The sequence below is a fragment of the Topomyia yanbarensis genome, chromosome 2 (genome assembly GCF_030247195.1).
Source record: "Topomyia yanbarensis strain Yona2022 chromosome 2, ASM3024719v1, whole genome shotgun sequence".
NCBI lineage: Eukaryota > Metazoa > Arthropoda > Insecta > Diptera > Culicidae > Topomyia > Topomyia yanbarensis.
In genome coordinates, this window is record NC_080671.1 from 413246874 (window position 1) to 413270420 (window position 23547).

Genomic DNA, 23547 nt, shown 5'->3' on the forward strand with positions numbered 1-23547 from the left:
ACCGTTAGATTTTTTCTTCGGGAGAAATTGTGCTGTTGCATTTCCTCTTTTATGTTAAACGTTGAAAATTCTCACACATGAATCAACATTTCTCAATCATAGCCGCCAACATAAGGCACCTAAAAGTTTCAACCAAAATTTTGTAAAGCCAGTACTATTTTGTAGCACCGTGGTTCACCAAAATATTTTCCTGAAGTTAACATCACTGCAAGATATTTAGACTGATATTCTCAGAGTTTGAATATATTTGAGATTTCCCAAAAATGTTTCAATATTCAGATAGTCTTTTCCAGGAATGCTTTAAAATCCTTGAGCGGAAGATTTCTTCTACTTCGAAATCTTCTGTGGAAAAGTTTCAGAAGAAATTTGAAATCGGTTTCGCAGTCGCAAATTGCTTAGTAAAACCAATCTGTTACGTATTCCAGTTAAATTACTGAGCACTGCCATAAAGGAAAAAATATCGCGAAACCATCATTACATTTTTAGACACATTTAACCAAAGGATTTTTTTTTCAGTAAAGTACAGTGTACAGTACACTCTCGTTATTAGCATTATTATTTTTCGGTCTTGGATACTGACGAAAATGCGTCCGCTGCCGTTGAGCTACGAACCCGTGTCTATATAGCACATCATCGGTGATATCCTTGCCCAGTCTCAGAACCATTGCACCCGGGGGCACATCTCCGAGTGTCGCGAAGACAAATAAAGAGATATGATTTAACGCCGACTGATGGAAACGGAATGACTGCTGAAGGACCGCCTTGGGATTTTTTTCCACAGCAAGGAGGACTGGTTTGTGATTTTGAGCTCGACAACAATTTTCACTTTTATACTTTTTTTTTCGCTCGTCGTTGCTTCTCGCCTTCTCCATTTGGACAATCTTTCAGTGCTGCTGCAGAGTTGGGCCGGAAATGGCTTCAGGCCGGTCACGAATAGCGGCAGTTTCACCACGACAACGACGACGACGACGACGACGACGATGACGGTACGAGTAGGTTTTACTTGAAATCAAAAGAAAGTATGTACCGCTCAAGTACCTTTGCGGAAAGTCGACGGCTACGGTTCGAATTGTGGGCATTCTCTGGTTTGCATTGTTCCGAGGGTTGGTTGCTTTTTTTCTGCCAGTTTCCTCTCGAGAGCTTAGGTGGGAGCGGTGGTGTATAAAAAGAAGATAAAATAGAGATAAAAGATTTATGCTGGAAGCAGAGAGGATTGTAAAAAAATTTACTTCTGGAAGAGGCAAGAGAATTGAATCCTCGTTATTTTTTTCGGGTGAATTTGTAAAAAAAAATATTTGAGAAATTGTTGTCTCCTGTACGCGCTAGGGAATGGAATTACAAAGCGTCATGAATGTGATAAGAACGACAATGGTGGTCACTTGCAATTCCTCACGCATTGGGAAAGTATTTCGGCTTGTTTCTGAGCATGTTTTCCTCGGATACCCGTATAAACCTTATTCGAATCCACTCACATTATTTTTCTAGGCGATTTAAATGTTTACTATAATTGCTGGGCTACTACATGCGCATGCAGAGATGCAACCATAGAATTATTTTCCAGCAAAACTATAGATCATATTCAGTTCAGAGATAACATAAACTCACACTGATATACCAAAACAATCGACAGGCTACATAATAGTAAGTCCAAAATCCTTCCCAGCCCATGTATGAGCCTCAACTAGAAATTGTACGAAACGTAGCAATAGATCTGCAATTATCCTGTGCGGCAATCGGCTGCACAATCTGTTAGAACAGAAGGCGAAATTCAGGAAAGTAATTATATTGCTAGGACATTGAATTTTCACCCCAAATGTGGACCAATTCATGAAAACACGAAAAATGATTCTAGCAAAAACGCAACGGCACGTTGGCGCTATTTGGATTATAGAGAATGTGGGATAAGATAAAAAAAAACTGCCATTTTTTCTATTTATTTGGAGCCGGTTGAGTTTTTAAAAATACGCAACCGTTCAAATAATTTCTATAATTACGATAATTATGAATAACCAGATTATACATTTCACAATGGTAGTTCAAAAATTTCGTGCAGTGATCGAAATATGGCAGCACTGTAGACATTAATTGCGACGAAAGTACCCGGTAATCAGTCAAAAATCGATCGTGAGTGGAGGAACACTTTCCTTTCGGTTTCCGCGAGTTTTGTGAAAATATTTTTTATCGTTCATCAAAAAATGGGGGGAGCTACTTCAATTGGACAACATTCTAAAAATTACTTCCCCGAAAGTTCACTTTCACTTTGGGGAACAAATAGAAGTCACAGGGAGTCAAATTGGAGAAATGGGAAAGATGGTTCATTGTGATTTTGTTATTTTTCGCCTAGAACTGCATACGATTAATGCTGTACGGGTTGGCGCGTTGTCATCATGGAGGATCCAATGTTTTGCGTCCCGAAGTTCCAGCCGATATTGCTACGCTTTAGAACTTTAACGTAGAAGGCGAAATTCACGGTCATGGTACATAACGCCATCTACTCGTCGACATCGATGCACGGGAATCATTTCGAAATCGGATATTCACTTGTAAACTGCTCTTTTCTTCATCGAGGATTCACCATATAGTTTAATTTTTCATCAGACCTGTTTTGACCATTAAATTGTAGGAGTCCCATATGAATATTTGTGAAAAATGAATTATCTGTTGCTGTGATTTTTAACCTCGGGTCCGCGGACCCCTCGGGGGCCGTGCAAATGTTTTTGGGACTCTACGAAGTATTTTTCGGTTTGATATTGAAATTTAAAGCTTTTTCCAAACAAACAGAGAATAATATGTTGCTAAAAAGGAAAATAGATCTGCACAAACAGTGTTACACTGTCGCCTCCGGTTGCGCAGACAGTGAGAAAATATAATTTCGATTGACTTTAAACAAAATCCTCTTTGAACAGTCATGTACTGTTGAACTGTTACAAGAAGTGAAAACGGATCTAACACTTAAGGAAGCGATATACATACAGTTACGTAAGGTAGAAAATTTCATCGCATAGAACAAAATGCAACACGGCGTTGAATATGACAAGGTAAAAGCCAAGATCCTGAATATATGGAAGACAAAAAAAAGATTTATGTCAAAATACTGAGAAGTGAAATCCGTTACAAATGATACCAGAGGAATTTTTTTTCAGTGGCATTCGCAACGGTGTTTGTGTGACAAATAACGCTGTACAACTACCCTGGTCAGATTCTTACGTGCCAGTTTTGTAACCAGACGGAAAACAATGCTACGAAGTCGGTAGGATAAATTAACCTACTATACTGCCCATGATCGCATATCAGTCCCATAAAGATAGGAAATCCCATAGAAAACGGGACAAATATGCGATCATGGGCAGTATAGCTAATATCAAAAAACAGTTTTCAACAGATGTTGATAAAATTCAATCATTTGGGCCTTCAATAACTGATGCGCTTTGTATATCGAAAATAACTTCCTGTGCCAACGTCTAGCGAAATCGTCTTAGGACATCAGCTGCAGCTGTTGCTCATTTGATCTACGGCTAAGTTACGCTAGCGCATTATAATATAACTAGGGTTCGTCGCGGTTGCTGTAATTACCGCAACCGCGCGGTATTTACCGCACCCGCACCGCAAAATCTGCGGTGCGATGAGACACTTTTTCCCGCAGATGCGGTGCGGGAAAGAGCTTTTACCGCGCGGTTTTACCGCAACCGCACCGCAAAAAATAATTGATAAAGTGATAATTTTGATTAACAGACTGCTATTACGAAAGAAAATATTTTAGACTTCTAAGAAAACTTCACAAACTAACCATTTCAAATACATAAAATGCAAGATCCAAAAAGAGACAAAATTATTAGATCATTTAAAAATAATAAATTTGTACTCTTAAATCCAATTTAAAAGTGTATCACTTCACCCGATTTCTGATAGAAATAGTGGAATTATGAATCGTTTTCGATAGCAATTTTTCAACTGTGAATTTTGACTAATTTAAAGGAATTAGAGATGAACTAATTATGCTGGGACTTAAATACAACCTTTCGGGATAAAAGAATCTAGCCATCGTTCAAGTTGCCCGTTGCACCACATGCTTTGTCAACTGTTGAGTGTCCCCTGACGACAGGTACTGACAAAATCGTTGAAGTAAATTGGTCTTTCGTAGATGTCACCTTTCTAATGCGCCCACCTTTGCTAAAGAGTCGGGCTTTCCATTGCCCGGGATAGAGCAATGAAAGGGAAACAAGGGTAATCTGGTAAGATTTTTCGGACACCGTACACAAGGAATCCCGTATATTCCAAAAAATCGGGAATTACTTTTTGGGCTACATCGCACGAAGATCCACATATCTGAGGCTGTCCGAAATGATGAACTAGTGATCTGTGGGCAAAGTACGACGTATAATGAAGCTGGATCCAGGAGTATGGAAACTATGCAAAGGTCTTTGCGTTTGATTAAAACTTGATAAGCAATAACTTCCATGGCTGGTTGAAAGAATAGCACTTTTTATAGGAGTTTTCTCGATCCAGACGAATTATGTTAACGTCGCGGAAGTTGAGATTTTATCGGAAGTTAACCAAGTTTCAGATAATGTGAAAGCATCACATTTTAAACAGTTTAGTAAAAATATGAAAAAATAGATTTTCTAGAGGATATTTCTGTAATTTCACTGTAGAACAAAGATAGAATCAGTGGTCTCGTTTGATGACTTAGCCACCGAAGGATACGATCGCTGCAAGGAGATGTCATTTAGCAGTCAACTGCTTCAAAAATGTATGCATTATAGGGAGAAATCGGATCAGTATGCTTTTAAGAGGATCATTAGCATTTAAAAAAAATAAAATTACGTACATGAAATCAGAAAATTTCACGATTCAAGGACTGAGTGTCTGTTCGAAAAGAGTGAACACTTGAAGTTTTTGGTGTTCCTGGAAGTGGCGGATACTCCTTATTAGAATTAAAATTTCCAAGTCCTGGAGCCACTTGCTTAGGGTTTAGTACTTCACATTCGTTGCATTAGTTAGATGACGCACTCTCAGGGGAGAGCATCTTGGCACCCTTACGAGACGGTCTAGGGGAGGCTGGATTTTTCCGTTTCCTAAATTCCATCTCGTAGCATAGCATAGCATAGCAAAAACGATGGCACTCATCATGGGTGCCTGATACAGTGAAATCTTTTTATACAATAGTATAGTTCACTGCACACCTGGCCATGTCCTTACGATCGCAAAAGGGAAGGGAATGTTAGTTGAATAAACTAATAAACGTCTTATGATCCAAGAGCCTAACGACCTGTTCAGGGTATAATCCAAACAATATGTGGAAAATCGTTGGATTATATGGGTTAAAGTTTGTGAATAATTTTTTTTTATTAGGGTACCTACTTAAGGAGACACGGGGAACCCACGCAATCTCCATAAGTATTACGGATACACTGAAACCTCCATTTACGAACTCTTTTTTTACGTAATATTCAATTTACGTAACTTTTTTTACGAACTAAATTCGAAATAAAGAACTCTTTTTGGAAAGTTTGAGTTCATACATTACAGCATGAAGTTATATACATATGTATTCTTAGTTAATTGTTACTAATATAAGTTGGGTATATTCGGAATGGGGTTGACCAGTGCATAACGGAAATCGATGTCTTGAGCCGTTTTGGAATCGAAGATGGCGACTTCCGGTTTAGATAAATTTTCTGTAACCTCAACAATATGGGTATTTTCGGAATGGAGTTGACGAGCGCATGACGAAAATCGATGTCTTGAGCAGTTTTGAAATCCAAAATGGCGACTTTCGTTTTAGATAAATTCTATATAACCTCAACAATATAGGTATTTTCGGGATAGGTTTGACGAGTGCATGACGGAAATAGAATATTGTTTGTTATCAAGAAAATTGCTCAACCGGCAATCGTCATATTGAATTTGGAAAAGGTTCCAATTGTCCATTTTTAGCATCTACTTGGCAAGCCCATGCCAAAAATACCCATATTGTTAGGGTTATCCAGAATATTGCTCAATTAACGAATATTAATAAGCATGTGAAGCAAACTTTTTTTACGAACTAAATCCCAAATAACGAACACTTTTTTTACGAACTAATTCAGTTTACGAATCCCCGGTTTGGTTCGTAAATGAAGGTTTCAGTGTATTAGATATTGTTAGTAGGGAAGGAATTTGGGTTGTGGAATTGGTGTGGTTTATATAATATGCAACATAATGGATAATAAATCATTCGTTTTCGAGCTCTCCATCGAGACAGAGGTTGTTTTTTCTAGTCCGTAGTGCTGTGTGAGACGATAAAGAATAGTGTTAATCCGCATTCAAGGTTATTTTGCCAGTTCGGTTCGGTCCTCAGTCTTTTGTTCGCGTGTGAGGATTAAACAATAGCCAGCTGTATAAGCTGGATCGGTTCGTCGTTGGACACCAGTTTAAAGCTAAGTGGTTTTTGACTTTTGTAACACTTTTATTGCTTTCTTCCGTCTGCGCGGGCGCTGACCCCGTGCGTTGACGTTTTCTATGGTTCCCTCTCCGGATGGTCAAATGGAAGTTGAATCGGGTTCAACTTCTAAGGCTCCCCCCCGGCCCAAATGCTATCCAGAACTCTCAACTGGTCCATTTGTGGTCTTCTTTCGGCCCAAGACTAAATCACTGAATCTTCTTCAGATTTCTAGAGACCTGACGGAACGGTTCTCGGCTGTGACCGAAATTTCAAAGGTCCGCTCGGACAAGATAAGGGTGTTGCTAGCCAAATCAAAGCAGGCAAACGATATTGCTTGCTGTGAGCACTTTACGCGGGATTATAACGTGTATATTCCGGCTGTAAGAGTACAATCCGAAGGCGTCGTAACCGATGAGAGTTTGACGTGCGAGGATCTGCTGAAGTACGGGGTTGGCCGATTCAGAGACCGCTTACTTCAACCAGTTAAAATACTTGAGTGCAAACGTTTGCACTCAGTAGTAGTTGCGGGGGATGGTTCAAAAACGTACCCCCAATCAAACTCTTATCGGGTGACCTTCGCTGGTACCGCTTTGCCAAATTTCGTCCTCTTGCACAAGGTTCGTCTTCCTGTGCGTCTGTTTGTGCCGCGGGTCATGAATTGCACAAAGTGTAAACAACTGGGTCACACAGCCACCCATTGTATCAATAAGGCCCGCTGTGGAAAATGCGGGGAGAATCATCTAGATGATTCGTGCAGTAAGCAAGCCGAAAAGTGTCCTTACTGTGCGGAGAGTCTGCATGATATCTCGGCATGTCCCGCGTACAAACTACGCGGGGATAAACTGAAACGTTCCCTTGCGGGACGATCCAAACATTCTTTCGCAGAAATGTTAAAGAATGCTACGCCACCATCCTCAGCAAACATCTATACTCACTTGCCTCCTGACGAGGGCGAGGCTGGTAACCCACAAGAGGGAACATCTACTAGGGTGCCTAGAATTTATAGGAAGAGGAGGAACATTTCCTCTCGTAAAGTTCCTTGTAAAGGCCAGAAGGTGTCCCTTGACGGGGCTCCGAAAGTGACATCTATTGGAAGTGTTGCAACCAAACCGAAGCAATTAGCTCCTGGTCTCGGAGGATTAAGCTCAGAGAAGGAGTTCCCAGCACTTCCAGGAACATCAAAAATCCCAAGTGTTCCTTTGTTTCAGTTCGAGAGTAATCACAGCACTGGAATTGTAAAACTCTCGGACATAGTGGACTGGATAATAAAAACTTTCAATATTACTGATCCTATTAAAAGTCTTATGTTTGCTTTTCTCCCTACAGTGAGAACATTTTTGAAGCAGTTGACTGCTAAATGGCCCCTCCTCTCAGCGATTGTATCCTTCGATGGCTAACTCATCGAACGAGGTCACGGATTTGATCACTGTTCTACAGTGGAATTGCAGAAGTATCATCCCGAAAATCGATTCCTTCAAAATTTTAATAAATAATTTGAGTTGCGATGCATTTGCATTATGTGAAACTTGGTTAACTTCCGACATAGAACTCAACTTCCACGACTTTAATATTATTCGCCTGGATCGAGACACCCCCTATGGAGGAGTGCTTTTGGGGATCAAAAAGTGCTATTCCTTCTACAGAATTAACCTTCCCTCGATAACAGGTATTGAAGTTGTCGCTTGTCAAGTAACAACCAAAGGCAAAAGCCTTTGCATAGCTTCCATATATATTCCCCCCAACACCGCGGTTGGGCACCGACGGCTACAAGACATCTTAGAATCCCTGCCAGCACCGCGACTAGTTTTAGGAGACTTTAACTCTCACGGTACAGCATGGGGTTGCCTCTATGATGATAACCGGTCTTCCTTAATTCAAGATCTTTGCGATAACTTCAATTTGACAATTTTAAACACGGGTGAAATGACACGGATGCCTGCTCCTCCAGCGCGCCCGAGCGCCTTAGACTTGTCCCTTTGCTCAACATCGCTGCGGTTAAATTGCACGTGGAAGGTAATCCCTGATCCCCACGGCAGCGACCATCTGCCGATTGTAGTCTCAATCAATAACGGTTCAAGGCCATTGAAATCAATCAATATTTCGTATGACCTCACACGAAATATCGATTGGAAGAGCTATGCTGCCGCGATATCCGACAACATCGAATCTACCCAAGAACTTCCTCCGGAGGAAGAGTACAGCTTTTTGGCTGGCTTGATTCTCGACAGCGCGAATCAAGCTCAGACTAAGCCAGTACCCGGCGCGAACATACAAAAACGCTCTCCTAATCCGTGGTGGGACAAAGAGTGCTCAGACGTGTACGCGGAGAAGGCCGCCGCGTATAAGACCTTCCGGAACGACGGGTTACCCGCTAGCTATCGACAATATGCGACGTTAGACAAGCGAATGAAGAGTTTGATGAAAGCCAAGAAACGTAGTTACTGGCGCCGGTTCGTTGACGGACTAACGAGAGAAACATCGATGAGCACTCTTTGGAGCACGGCCCGGCGTTTGCGAAACCGAAACAGTATTAACGAGAGTGCAGAATATTCAAACCGTTGGATATTCGATTTCGCCAAGAAGGTTTGTCCGGATTCCGCCCCGGAACAGAAGATTTACCGCGCCGCGTCTCCTCACGATAACGCGAACGAAACACCGTTTTCGATGGTGGAGTTCTCACTTGCTCTCTTGTCGTGTAACAATAAAGCTCCGGGGCCAGACAGAATCAAATTCAACTTGTTGAAGAATCTGCCTGACTCTGCCAAGAGACGCTTGTTGAACTTATTTAATAAGTTTCTCGAGGCTAACATTGTCCCACTCGATTGGAGACAAGTGAAGGTCATCGCCATCCAAAAACCAGGAAAACCAGCCTCCGACCACAATTCGTACCGTCCGATCGCAATGCTATCCTGTATCCGTAAGTTGTTCGAGAAAATGATCCTATCCCGCCTCGACAATTGGGTCGAAGCAAATGGCTTACTGTCAGATACACAATTTGGCTTTCGCAAAGGCAAAGGGACGAACGATTGTCTTGCGTTGCTCTCAACTGAAATTCAAATGGCCTATGCTAGCAAAGAGCAGATGGCATCAGTGTTCCTAGATATTAAGGGGGCTTTTGATTCAGTTTCGATCAACATTCTTTCAGAGAAGCTGCACCAGCATGGTCTTTCGGCGACTTTAAACAACTTTTTACTAAACTTGTTGTCGGAAAAGCACATGCATTTTTCGCATGGTGACTTATCGACATCACGATTTAGCTACATGGGCCTTCCCCAGGGCTCATGTCTAAGCCCCCTGTTATACAATTTCTACGTCAACGACATTGATGAATGTCTTGACAATTCCTGCACGTTAAGGCAACTTGCAGACGATGGCGTGGTGTCTATTACGGGACCCAAAGCTGTCGATCTACAAGGACCATTACAGAATACCTTGGACAATTTGTCTGCTTGGGCTATTAAGCTGGGTATCGAATTCTCCACGGAGAAAACTGAGCTAGTTGTATTTTCAAGGAAGCGTGAACCAGCACAACTACAGCTTCTATTAATGGGTCAAACTATCGCTCAGGTCTTCACAGTAAAATATCTAGGGGTCTGGTTCGACTCGAAAGGTACTTGGGGATGCCATATTCGGTATCTGAAACAGAAATGCCAGCAAAGGATCAACTTACTTCGTACAATAACCGGAACATGGTGGGGTGCCCACCCAGGAGACCTAATTAGGTTGTATCAAACAACGATACTGTCGGTAATGGAATACGGATGCTTCTGCTTTCGCTCCGCCGCGAACATACATTTCATCAAACTCGAAAGAATTCAGTATCGTTGTTTGCGTATCGCCTTAGGGTGCATGCAGTCGACCCATACGATGAGTCTCGAAGTGCTGTCGGGCGTTCTCCCGTTGAAAAATCGATTTTGGGAACTCTCATATCGATTGCTCATTCGATGCGATATCTTGAACCCGGTCGAGATTGAAAATTTCGAAAGGCTTGTTGAGCTCAATTCTCAGACCCGTTTCATGTCCCTGTACTTTGACTACATGGCGCAGAATATTAACCCTTCTTCTTACAATCCCAACCGTGTGCATTTCATAAATACTTCTGAATCTACTGTTTTCTTCGACACATCCATGAAAGACGAGATTAGTGGAATTCCGGACCACATACGCCCACAAGTGGTTCCAAACATTTTTTATAATAAATTCCGAGAAGTCGACTGTTCTAAGATGTTTTATACTGACGGATCAAACCTCGAAGGATCCACTGGCTTCGGTATTTTCAATCAAAAGTTCACCGCCTCCTACAAACTCAGTGACCCTGCTTCAGTTTACGCCGCAGAACTAGCTGCCATTCAGTATACCCTTGGAGTCATTGAAACATTACCCGCAGACCATTACTTCATCGTTTCGGATAGCCTCAGTTCCATTGACGCTATTCGCTCGATGAAACACGGCAAGCACTCCTCGTATTTTTTGGGGAAAATACGGGAGCTACTGAGTGCTTTATCTGACAACTCTTTCCAGATTACCTTGGTATGGGTCCCTTCTCATTGCTCCATTCCGGGCAATGAGAAGGCAGACTCCTTAGCTAAGGTGGGTGCCTTAGAAGGAGACGTTTACGAAAGACCAATTTGCTTCAGCGAATTTTTCAGTATTACTCATCAGAGAACCCTCGAAAGTTGGCAAACTTCGTGGAGCAGTGGAGAGCTGGGAAGGTGGCTACATTCGATAATCCCTAAGGTATCGACGAAACCTTGGTTCAAGGGGATGGATGTGGGTCGTGACTTCATTCGTGTGATGTCCCGACTCATGGCAAACCATTACACGCTGGATGCACATCTCCGGCGTATTGGGCTCGTGGATAGTGGTATCTGCGCTTGTGGCGACGGCTATCACGACATCGAGCACATTGTCTGGGCGTGCACCGAGTACAGTTCCGCTAGGTCTCGGCTAATGGATACCCTGCGGGCCCGAGGAAGACCAACCAACGTCCCGGTTCGAGATGTGCTGGCAAGCCACGATGTTCTCTATATGTCCCTTATATACACCTTTGTGAAAACCATCAATATACAAGTCTAACTGCCCCTTGTTATCTCCTTATCATTCTCAGAACGCTCTTCCACCTGTATCAAACTATCTGTATCGAATGAGCCAACAAACACGGGACCTACGGCACGAACATAACACGCTTAACTCGAAATGTAGCCGATCCACATCTGAGCCGTACTACGAAATCGTCTGGAAAAACCCCTGCCATCTTGAGGAGGACCACCCGGCGTCCCAGTACATGATTCCCCTGATGAAGGCCACCCGAGTTTGTAATCCATCCGTTGATCTCACGATGCCTGAAACTGAAATAATTTTCTCTCCCTGTCATCTTTGTCTACCCTCCCTCCCCTGACTCTTATAGCCAGAAGTAATACCCCTAACCCCCCCCCCCCCCCCCAATATCATCACGAAGCATTTAGCTCTTCTTGTCTCTTCTAGTTTTAACTATAATATTATATAATCTCGTTGAAAATGCCCAACTCTACTACCCATAAAAATAACTATAATTACGAATCTTTACAAAATTCAACCATGCCCTCTAGTTATTCCTACTTTTAAGATAGTCGTAACAAATTGTCCCCCTTAGTTGAACATTATTTTCTCCAATAATCTCACTGATAAAAATGTCAAACCATATTGCCACAAAAACTAAATGACCCCCCTAATCTTACGAAAATAATATTATCCCCTTGTGTCGATATATAAGATAGCTATAAAATCGCATTAGTTTCATTTAAAAAAAATCAATATGTAATCCCCTAGTTTTAAGCAATTTAAAATGTAAAAAACAAAAAAAAATTGGCACCTTTAAGCTAACGTAACGTGCCTTTTCAAATAAACGATTTGAATAAAAAAAAAAAAATAATGGATAATAAAAATGACAATGGATTGATCTCACCAAATTTACTTGGCTGGACTGCAAAGGCATTGGCTTCCGGTACCACCGCTCAAGCACCTCCTCCGAGTATTTCCCTAGTCGTGTTGACCTACTGTATTCAGGGCTAGGCCGCCAATCAGCATTCTGCACTATTTGCAAATAGCTTTAGCAGGAAAAACAAATCACAAAAGCGCTTTATAGCGGAAGCACAGAAAATATATAAACACGGGTAGCGTACGTCCCCAGCGGAACAAATGAACTAGAACGTTGCCCGAATACTAGATAACGTCCACTATACACGGTTCAGTGTACTTATGGAGCGCCCTAAACTTTCTTTTCCTAAATTCCATCTCGTTAACAAAAAATGCTCCTGCTTATAGATCGTCAGATACTTGCTCAACGCGAGCCAAAAGAGCAAAGGAATTTTCGGAAAGGACCGATGGTGAAGAATTGTTTAGCATTTCTCAATAAAAAATTCCAAAGAAAACTCATAATTTTATCGATGAAGGGCTTGATTCAAGACCATGCGGAGGGCCTCCGCAGACAATACACTTTTCAGTTTCTCTTCCGAAAAAGTCATCCTCATACTCTTCTACGCATTTGCCGCACCATTTCTTATTGCCCAACTGCTTGCAATTGTTGCAGTTCATTAGCGGTACAAACATACGAATAGGTAGACGAATATTATCCAGGAGCTCATAGTTAAGAAGAGAAGACCAGGAGAAAATCACCCGAAGCGAGTCTGGCAGATAATAAAATGTCTTATTATCCGCAGTTTTTGCTAAATACAACTGCTAGCAATCCAGGATCTTCATACAGGTCGGACTCGATTATCCGGGGATTCTATTATCCGTGATTCGATTATCCGGGTGTTTTGAACAAATCAAATTTCAACTATAATGTCTTATTATAGTGCTAATTCGATCATTGCAGCCAATAGAACATTTTTTCGGGCAATTGGGTGGTCTAGGGTTAACCTCCTCTCAAATTTTAACCTACCTCAAAAATAGCTTATATATGGGTTATTCCGCGCAGTGACCTAAAAAAACAAAACTTGGAATCGACCATCATGGATTGGAACCAGTTGTGAAGAAATTGTTCATTTAGAGTCAATATATAATAACCTAAATTGTTGTGTCGTTTAAACAGCCCCTCAGTCCATGGGAACACTCTTAACCGTTATGTGTCCGACGCGGTACCCGGATACCTTTTTAGGTTACAAATAATGAAATTCCCATGTTTTATCCGTAGCTGGAAATTGAAACTTTGTGACATCTTAGAACTTCACTAAGTCAAGCCTTTGGGTTAATAATGTTTTTGATATAGTAAGAAGGGAGTGAGGAGGGGCTTCTGATTTTTTTACTACGTCACAGGCCGACGTGGATACCCGGGTACCCACAAAACTGAAATGCCAATAACTAAGGTAATTTCCAACCGATTTTGATACTTTTGGGTGTTTTGGATTCAAGAACTCGTCCACCTTTAGACTTGGTAAACATGAATTGGGTTACTTCAAGCAGTTCCCGGGAATCCGGATTTCCGGAAGCATGTTCCAGTGCTTGGATACTATTTGTTAATTTCAATGGAATACCTGCAATATGGGTATCAAAATTCTTGGCATTGCATCAATAGGCTCTATCTCGTGGTTTTGGAACCATTTGGTGATTTCACTCCGGAACGGACATTCCGGAACAGGTGCCAGGGATAGTTTCTGTTAATGGTGAAAATAAAATTTTGGAATATTTTCTTAGCCTGGGAATATTATTGAAAACTGCTAAAACTTTCTAATTTAGATTGCCCTAAATTACCTTTTTCATGCAATTGGACTAGATCGGAAGGTAAATATTGAGCAGCTTATAGCACTGCAAAAGAAGCACCTATCTTTATTTAACCAGGTTTTTCGTGTTTCTTGACGCCAACAGTTCTAAGGAAAAATAGTTTTGGGATCCTATACGCGGTAGAAAAAAGTTGGTCAAGAAATGATTAACGAGATACTGAAAAGAGACCCGGCCGTCACTGGAGGTGATTTCAATTCTTGGGTAGCTCAAGCAAAGATGGATGATAGGCTATGTAAATAGGGCGCCAGCAATACTTCTCGCTGAGGCGCCCGGAAATCTGGTAGTCCTTCGCTAGTGACAAGTATGAGTGGGACAGTTTGCGAAGACTACAAGCGTAGTTATTACCTGACAATCCGGTATTGGTCAACTAAATGATGCTACAAGGACAAGGATAAGGATCTCTTTGTGGGTGCGCAACACGCACTCTTCTAATAAGAATGACTAGACATGTTGGCTGTGATATGTGACACTCCACGTAAATTAAACTGGAGCCAAGAAACAGACGACCCCCAGTTTACTTACTAACTTTATTTTTTCTTGTATTCGAGTAATCGAATCAGTTACCTCGGAAAATTTAGGCCCCGGGTAGTCAAGTTTGACTTGTATTGCAAAAGACACACCTTATTAAAAAGTTTATCTTAAAATTATTGTATAAATAGCTATAATCAGGAATCAGAATATATTGGCTCAAATGGCACGTTCCCCGTACATAGTCGGGGATTTGTGCCTTGCCGTGTGTTTTCATCATTTCCTGAGTGGAAGGAAAGGACAAGGAGGAGTGGGGAAGTAGAATTGGAAGGGTGGGAAAAATAACAGCACAAAACAAAAATAAACAACAGGTAAGTTAAACTCACAAGTAGTTCAACTTGCCTGCGAATAATCCTAAAGCTCTTTACCACATTGGATAAGAAACTTTAGTATGTCTCTGAGTTTCAGTCGACCAAACATGGTTTCGTCTATATAAGGACGGCTGAAGACTCGAAATCGCAATTGCGCTAGCGCTGGACAGTTGCATATCAGATGATATGAGGTTCCGTAGTCGGATTCACAAAGATCACATGAAAAAGACTCAGCGCGCTGAATAGTTGCCATGTGATAATTGAGTTTGCAGTGGCCGGTTAAAGCCCTGGTCAGCATGCCGCAGTGGAGCTTCGAAAAATGTAAGAGATTTTTCGAAACCACTGGGCATGGTTGTTCTAGAAACGCCTTTGTTTGGCGACACGTTTGTAGATTTCTCCAATAATTGCGGTGCTCGGACAAAGCCCAGGACCGTATTTTTTCCCTTATCCAACTTGTCGAAATTGGCAGGGCGGGCTCAGGACCAACGAAGTCAATCGCTGAACCTGCCCTGGCCAATTCGTCAGCCCATTCATTTCCAGTTATACCGCAATGTCCGCGCACCCAGACAAGGTAGATAGTGTTGACAATGCTTAGTTCTTCGATTTGGGTTCGGCACGCGATCACTAGCTTGGACCGGGATTTGTCTGAGCTAAGGGCCTTGATTGCAGCCTGACTATCGGAGCAGAAGTTTATAACTCTGCCGGACAAACTCAGTTGAAGGGCCGATTGCACCCCGCACATAATCGCAAAGATTTCTGCTTGGAATACAGTACAATATCTACCTAGTGAGTGAGATTGTTCCAATCTCATTTCACGACAGTAGACACCAGCACCAGCACGTCCCTCCATCAGAGAACCGTCAGTGTAACAGACTACTTGCGTTTGTTGTTGTCTTTCCATAAAGCCAGACAACCACTCCTCTCGAGAGGGAATCTTCACATGGAATGTCCTGTAAGGAAAACTACAAGTGAGTGTAATATCGCTGGGAGCAAGAATATCTTCACCCCATGTAACCATTTGTGACCACAATCGTATATGACTGGTAGCAAGATCAACATGATTACTGTTCCAAAGCCCAGTAACCTGCAGTCTGTATGCACATGATAGTGCTTCTTGTTTTAAGTGTATGTGTAATGGTTTGATATTTAGAAGTGCCTCAAGAGCAGCAGTCGGAGTCGTGGTGAAAGCACCAGTCAACGCCATGAGCGCCATTCTTTGCAGATGGTTTAGCTTTGACTGGACTGTCACCACCTCTCCCCTCTGCCACCACACAAGGCATCCGTATGACAGTATTGGACGTACAATTGTCGTGTAAATCCAATAGATGTATTTAGGTTTGAGACCCCAGGTCTTTCCAAAAGTTCGTCTGCACTGCCCGAAGGCCATGCACGCTTTCTTGACTCTGAACTCAATGTGAGCAGACCAATTCAGTTTGGAATCCAATATGACTCCAACGTATTTGACTTGATCCGCACACAGTAGCTCAGAATCAAAGAACTGCAAGGGACGAACCCCGGTTGTTATTCGCTTCTTCGTGAAAAGAACCATTGAAGTTTTGCTTGGGTTAACTGATAGTTTAACTTGTCGACACCACTGTTCGACAGCTCTTAATGCCTGTTGCATCAAGTCAAAGATTGTTCCGATGCAAAATCCAGTAATTAGTATTTGGTAATCGTCAGCAAACCCGTAGGTTGGAAATCCAAGCTCATTGAGTTTCCTCAACAAGCCGTCAGCTACTAAGTTCCATAACAAAGGTGACAGAACGCCGCCCTGAGGACAACCGCAAATACTCAACTTCCGTATCTCAGCCTGTCGCAGTGACGAGCAAAGCATGCGGTTACTAAGCATTGCGTTTATCCAACCTGAGATACATGCAGGTATCCCATGACCGCGCGTCGCTTCCAGAATAGACTGGAAGGACACATTGTCAAAAGCACCCTCAATATCTAGGAATACACCCAAGCTAGATTGCTTGAGCGAGAAGGCTTTCTCAATGTTGTAAACAACATCGTGAAGCAGAGTGATCGTGGATTTCCCACACTGATATGCATGTTGCATTTTGTGCAGTGGATATTCAACTAAACTAACGTTCCTGATGTGATGATCGATTATCCGTTCCAAAGCTTTCAGAAGAAAAGAACTTAAGCTGATTGGCCTAAAACTCTTGGCTTCTTCATAGCTTGAGCGCCCCCCTTTGGGAATAAATCTAACAGTTATTTCTCGCCATGCTTTCGGGATATACCCGGTAGCAAGACTGGAAAGCAAAATCTTTTTCAAGACATGTTTAAGAATATCAAATCCCTTTTGCAGTAGCACGGGAAGTATCCCATCTTTTCCGGGTGATTTGTATGGAGCAAAGCTGTCAACTGCCCACTTGACCGATTCAGTGGAAACCAATGTGCGTGCTAACGCCCACGAGTCCGAATCACCAGAATGAGATCTGTGAACGTTGATCAACTCCGGATCGATACAGCCTGGAAAGTGTGTGTCGAAGAGACAATTAAGAACATCTTTTTCGTCCGTCACATAAACACCATCTCTGGTTTTCAAGGAGTTCATCTGAAAATCATTCGATTTGGAGAGAATTTTATTTAATCTGCTAGCCTCGTTCAGACTAGAGACATTAGTGCATAGGCTTTGCCAGCCAGCCCGTTCTGCAGATCTAAGACATTTCTTATATGCACTACGAGCTGACCTGAAAGCCCTGGAGTCATCACGCTGACGCCGATTCCAAGCTCTTCTCATAACTTTCTTCATTCTTTCAAGCTCAGCCCTCCACCAAGGGGTTCCCCTAGTCGATTTAACAGTACGAAGTGGACAAGCTTCTTCGTAGGATGCTAATATGAATGAGTTTGTCGTATCCACGACGTCATCTAAGTCGTCTAGTTGACTAATTGTTGGAAAATATCCATGAAATTTAGTCGCCAAGTTTTCCAAAAAGAGGTCCCAGTTTGTAGATTTAGGATTACGATAGGTCACCACATTGAAGGTGACATCAAAATGCTCGAAAAATATATATTTATGATCGGATAGAGACGGTTCAGTTTCATTTGGAACCTGCCAATTTCCCAGTTCATGCAAAATTCTATCAGAGCAAAGTGTTATGTCTAACACCTCCTCCCTCCCAGACCTCGCAAAAGTTGGTCGGTTTCCCACATTCAGAATATGGAGATTTGTACTACTTATGTACTCCATCAGTTCAGAGCCTCTCAGATTGATGTCTGAGCTGCCCCAAATGATGTGATGAGCATTCGCATCACTGCCGATAATGAGCGGAAGCCCATTTCTGCTACAATATGATACAACGCTTTTGAAATCATCAGAAGGAGATGATTCGTTATGCGGTAGGTATGCTGAACAATATATATATTTTTTGTCTACGTTTTCGACAGTCAATGTAACTGTGACAACACAGATATCGCGAGTTGTGAGCTCCGATATGAGACACGCGTCAATAGCCTTATTTGCAAGAATGCAAGCACGAGGCATTTCACGTGGGTTAGTCATGCCTGTCTTGTTGTAAGCAATGAAGGCAGTGTTAAGTAACTTTCCAAAATAGAAGTTTCCTTTATGGAAATACGGTTCTTGAACCAATGCTATGGAAGCTTTACCTTCCTGCATGAGTCGAGATAAATTCATAGTTGCTGTACGTTTATGTTGGAGATTGACTTGTGCTATTCTAACCATTTTTGATTAGAGAACTGTACATTTCATCTCCAACACAAATTGCACAACAACTAGAGGACACCAAGCGAGTTGGGATGTTAACGCATTTAGCGAGCCATATCAGGTTTAAATGGGACATGATCATTTGATTCCCACGATTTGCGAAGAAAATAATGGTCCACTGTGTCAGAGATTCGCATAACACAGCAAGGGCAAAACCCAAAATGCTCCGTGCGCGACTGGCATATTTTAGACCCTCCAATCATTAAGTCCTCGGCACGGAACTACACCTTGACTTAGGGTCTCCTACTGATACATATCGTTAACTCGTTGCCAATGTGAATAATAAATGAGAACCAACTGAAAATACAAATCACACCCTGAAAGTATGAAAAATAGAATAGATACATTTGCATTTACCATAATAGGAAAATTTACCCTGACCATTTTATTTCCAATTCCTCCACGAATGAAGCTTAAATTCATGAAATAACGCAAAAAAAGTTTGATTCGATTATCCGGAGTGAGATTTTTTTCAAATCCCCGGATAATCGAGTCCGACCTGTATATTGAAGTGATGGCCAACCCCGTACTTCAACAGGGCTTCGCCCTTCAGACACGGTTCTGCAATGACCCCATCGATCTCCACTTCCTTGACAGATACGTATACCTTGCAGCAAGCAATCTGGTTTGCCTGGTCAAGGTCAATCATTATAACATGTCACAGCCGGGTACTGAGCAGTCAGCTCCCTTCAGATCTCCAAAATATTGAACGAATTCGAGTTGAGCCCATGGTCTATTTGAACTGTTTGGATATTTTCATGCTAGAAGTATGCGAAGAGTCAGAGGACGGAGTATTTTGGGAACATCAGCTATATCCATTTAAGGAATCAGGGGGGCTAGCGATGAGATTCAAATTTTTCTTACCCTTGGCCATGTAGGCATGAGGCCATATAGGGAATTTAACAGTTAAAGAAACAGTACAAAAGGTATATATGTAAAAAAGAAAACTAGTAATCATCTTCTTCAGCGGTGTCTGTTCGTCTCCACCGGATCGATTTACTGCCCTAGCCGAGGCACCTACAAACAATGATTCTGCCTCAGACAAAGGCTGATCTTCATTTTACTTTATGTGCTATAGACACTATTCACAGCGCAAGAAAACGATCTGCTTCGATCGAAAGCTCGGGAACTAATGATGCTGGAGCTTTCTCCTATACTCATTACTTTGAGTTCTGTCACTCTAAAAACAAATCGTTGAAGAAACCAAGGAAGAAACATTGTGAGGGTGGCTGGGATGGGATATAAGTCAAGTTGGTCTACATCGCCAGATCAGTTCACGCCTTGGCAAGTTTCCATATTAGTAACCATTTCTCAGCATAGGTTGGTCTGCAGGCTAGGAAAGCGGTTAAAGATGGAAAACACGAAGTCGGAGAAAATCGGGATATTGTTGTTGGGGGAAATTTCACCGCGATGACCTCTTCGCCGGAGTGGCTGACAGCTAAATGGCTTAGGAAAATAGGTGTCGGTATCTGGAGAAATACCGCCATCGAGGAATTCTCAGCAACAGCCAGCAGATAAAAGAAACTAGTAGTGCCAAGAAGGATAAAAAATCCTGCGAAAGTGATTATGAAGAAATGTAAATCATTATGGTCAGCACCTAAGGAACGGTTCGTATCTCTCTGTTTGCAGCAACCTGAGCAGGTCAGTTATACTGTGATGCAAGCAAAAAAGCAGCAATCGATAAAAACATGAACGTTTAACACAAAATAAAAAGAGCAAGAGGACAATTCCTACTGAAGTAATACCTAACGGCTGCCCCGGATGGATGAGGATTGCGAGAAACAAGAGTCGGTAGGCTTAACTACTACAAACCAATCCGACTTTCTCGATAACAGACATTTATCCAATTTGTGTAGCTCAGTAGATTAGTACACAATATTCGGCTCCCAGCCCTCGAAAAAAGTTCAAAGTTGAAATCTTTTAATATCTAGGATTATGTTCTCGTGTCTTCTTTCTCACATAGAAAATTGTTTAAGTCAGTTTCAATACACAAAACAAGAAATTAGTAAACAATATTTAAAAATAATTCTCTCCCTAAATCCCATTTGAAAACTTTACATCACTCTGCTAATGCTGCTGCTGCTACTACTGTGTGTGTGAAACTTGTTTTTGTCGTTCATCCCCGACAAACACGCATCTCTGTCATCATCTCGAAAACCGCAAATCAAGACTCTCTGGAGGCAGCCACTCTCCCCCTCGCCGTCGCCTTTTCACCGTGCGTAGGCTTGTTTTTCCGGTTCGTTTACTTGTCACTCCAAGTGTGAAACGACGAGGAAAAGTTTTGAACAAACAACGACGTGCCGTAAAGGAGCCTGTCCCCGTTTCGTAATGGTCATTAGGGGAATTCATGGGTTTTCTTTCATGCGCTTACCTGTGCTGAGACCATGCCCTCCTTCAGCCGGCGTAAATCGGTGTGGCTCCAGGCGCTGGTTGACCACGGTGTAATATCGCGAAGATCCTCGCCGAAGCGGAACTCCCGCAGTTGGTTTTTCAGAAATTTCCTTATGTTCCACGGTAGGTCGTTGTGACTGCGGTAGAGCAATAGATGGGAAAAAATTGTAGGATTTATTGTTTTTTTTCAGAATATTTAAACATACCCATCGATCAAAGGCACTTCCTTCAGCACTTTTCGCACGATCTCCATCCGTTCCTCCAGCTGGATGGCCAAACATGTCGAGATCAGATGCACCAGGAGCGTCCAGAAGAAGAGACCACACAGAAGGAAGCCTTCGATAGGCTTCCGGCGACGCATGGCCCCCACCCAGCGCCCACCCCGTCTTCCGGTGGTGGCCTTTGGCTGCGCTGGTGGAGGAGTTGGCGGTGGAAGCTTCGCAGCCGGTCGTCGTGATCTTTGCCAACAGTGTGCCCTAATCGGACGACGATCCGGAGTTGGCACGCCGACAGCCGGAATGATGATGATAATTGCCAAGCGTCAAGTCGCTGATGAAACGGTAACTATCGAAATGACTGTGACTGTTTTAATTGGATCTGGAAGGAAGCAAAAAGAGAAGAAAATTTGAAAAATTAGAACCATCCAATCCGTTGGGGTCGTCGATGCAGCGATGAAGCTGTTAGGTTTAATCTCATGTCAGTTGGACCGATTCCAAGCCGGGACAATCCTGTTTGAACTTCATTATGCATCACATTCACATACAATCGCCGCCGGTTCGCTCGCTGTTGACACTGGGAATATAATCAGCTTTCTTCGCCTTCGGTTCTGCCGTCGGAGAGGCTAGAGAAGCGAGGCATAAAACCGGAAGGATCGACCGTATGGTCTCTACGTTCTCTGCAATTAAATCAGGACCAATCGTGACACCGTAAGGTGGTAGAAGCAAGATGGGAGAAGTTTTCTGATTAAAATCCGATGGCAACTTTTCCGAGCTAGGCTATGTAGGTTGGATGTTGATTTCGTTTTCGTGCAATGCTCACTGATGATATGAGGACTGATAATGATAAGAGGATTGGATTATCTTTCACCATTATCGGGTTTAAAATAGTGAAAATAATCCTTTGTTGATTAACAGAAACATGAGACAAATGCTACGGGTAAAATCAGACATGAGTTACGGCCAACAGTTACTGGTTGCAACATGTCACGTAAGGCGATTATTGGCGTTGTGATTTCTTTATGTTTGATGATATCTTTGTTAAATTTTGATGAGCTGTGGTAGGTACGACCGAAAGAAAATGCATCAAAAGATTTCACGCAAAAGAGAATTGGAAGATTGTGACGAAGGAACACGGGAACCTCCATTTACGAACCAAATCGGGGGTTCGTAAATTGAATTGGTACGCAAAAGAGTGTTTGTTATTTGGGATTTAATTCGTAAAAAATTCCCTTCGCATTCTTATAGAATTTTTTTTTGTAAAAGCAGTTCACAAAATTGAATGATTATAGAACTTAAAAACTATTCTGTATTAAATAAGTAGGTATGTCTGCTTATATTCACTCATGTTCCAGGTATTCCAAGAATTTCCTGGAGTGAATGTTTAACGATCTACAAGCGTATCCAGGTATCTTTCGGTCGTATAAATGAGGTATTGCGTTTAATTGATGTTCATGGTCATCCGAAAACTTTTTGAAATACAGAACTTAAGATCTATAAGCGTAATAAGTAATATGTTGGTGATTTTTTTTATCTCTGTGTGATCTTTGAGGTTCATGACATAATGCTCTATATAGGGTAGACGCACCCTAATTTATCTGGATTAGTCTGGAGGTCACACTATTTCGGTTAACTGTCACTGGATTGCGCTCAAATAGGTTTTAACAACTTTGCTTCGTTCCTAAGAAGCAATGAAATGAAAAATCTGGTCTGGAAAATATAATATACTTGCGTTTGAGCGAAATGAAAAGCCGAGTTCAACGCACCCTTATTCATCCTACCATTTAAGCTTATGCGTTGAATAGAGCTAGCCGACACTGCACTATTTGGAGTAGGGTAACAATGATTTATATGAAGAAAAAAAATCTCGCGACCTAAACCCTCTAGCATCGTTCAAAATCATGAAAAAATGACACTGTCCAAATTTTGGCGAAATCGGTTAACCCTAACCCCCCCCCCCCAAAGAGCCTAAAGTTTGTATGGGATTTTTGGTCAAAATGTATGAGGAAACACTCGCAGTTCACAAAATCGCCGCTGAAAATCACTGTAAATATCCGAACACGGACCTAGGAAGGAGTTAACCTTTTGAAGATATGCCGAACAAGTTTGTCGAAAACTTGCAGTCAATCCAGCCAACCGTTAAAGAGTTATTAACGTTTAAGTTTGGATACTGCTGCTTAACATTCG

At 42.1% G+C, this 23547-nt stretch overlaps 1 protein-coding gene across 2 annotated transcripts in view; it reads right to left on the reverse strand.

Moving 5' to 3' along the window:
• The window catches only part of LOC131685092 (dipeptidase 1), a 789457-nt gene that overhangs the window by 73059 nt on the left and 692851 nt on the right, over nt 1–23547 (reverse strand). For both annotated transcript variants that reach the window (XM_058968531.1, XM_058968530.1), the window contains 2 exons: nt 21352–21742; nt 21126–21282 (listed from right to left, as the gene is read on the reverse strand). In XM_058968531.1, the coding sequence (XP_058824514.1) occupies nt 21126–21282; nt 21352–21506 (312 nt within the window). In that variant the 5' untranslated portion in view covers nt 21507–21742. The remainder of the gene's footprint in view (nt 1–21125; nt 21283–21351; nt 21743–23547) is intronic.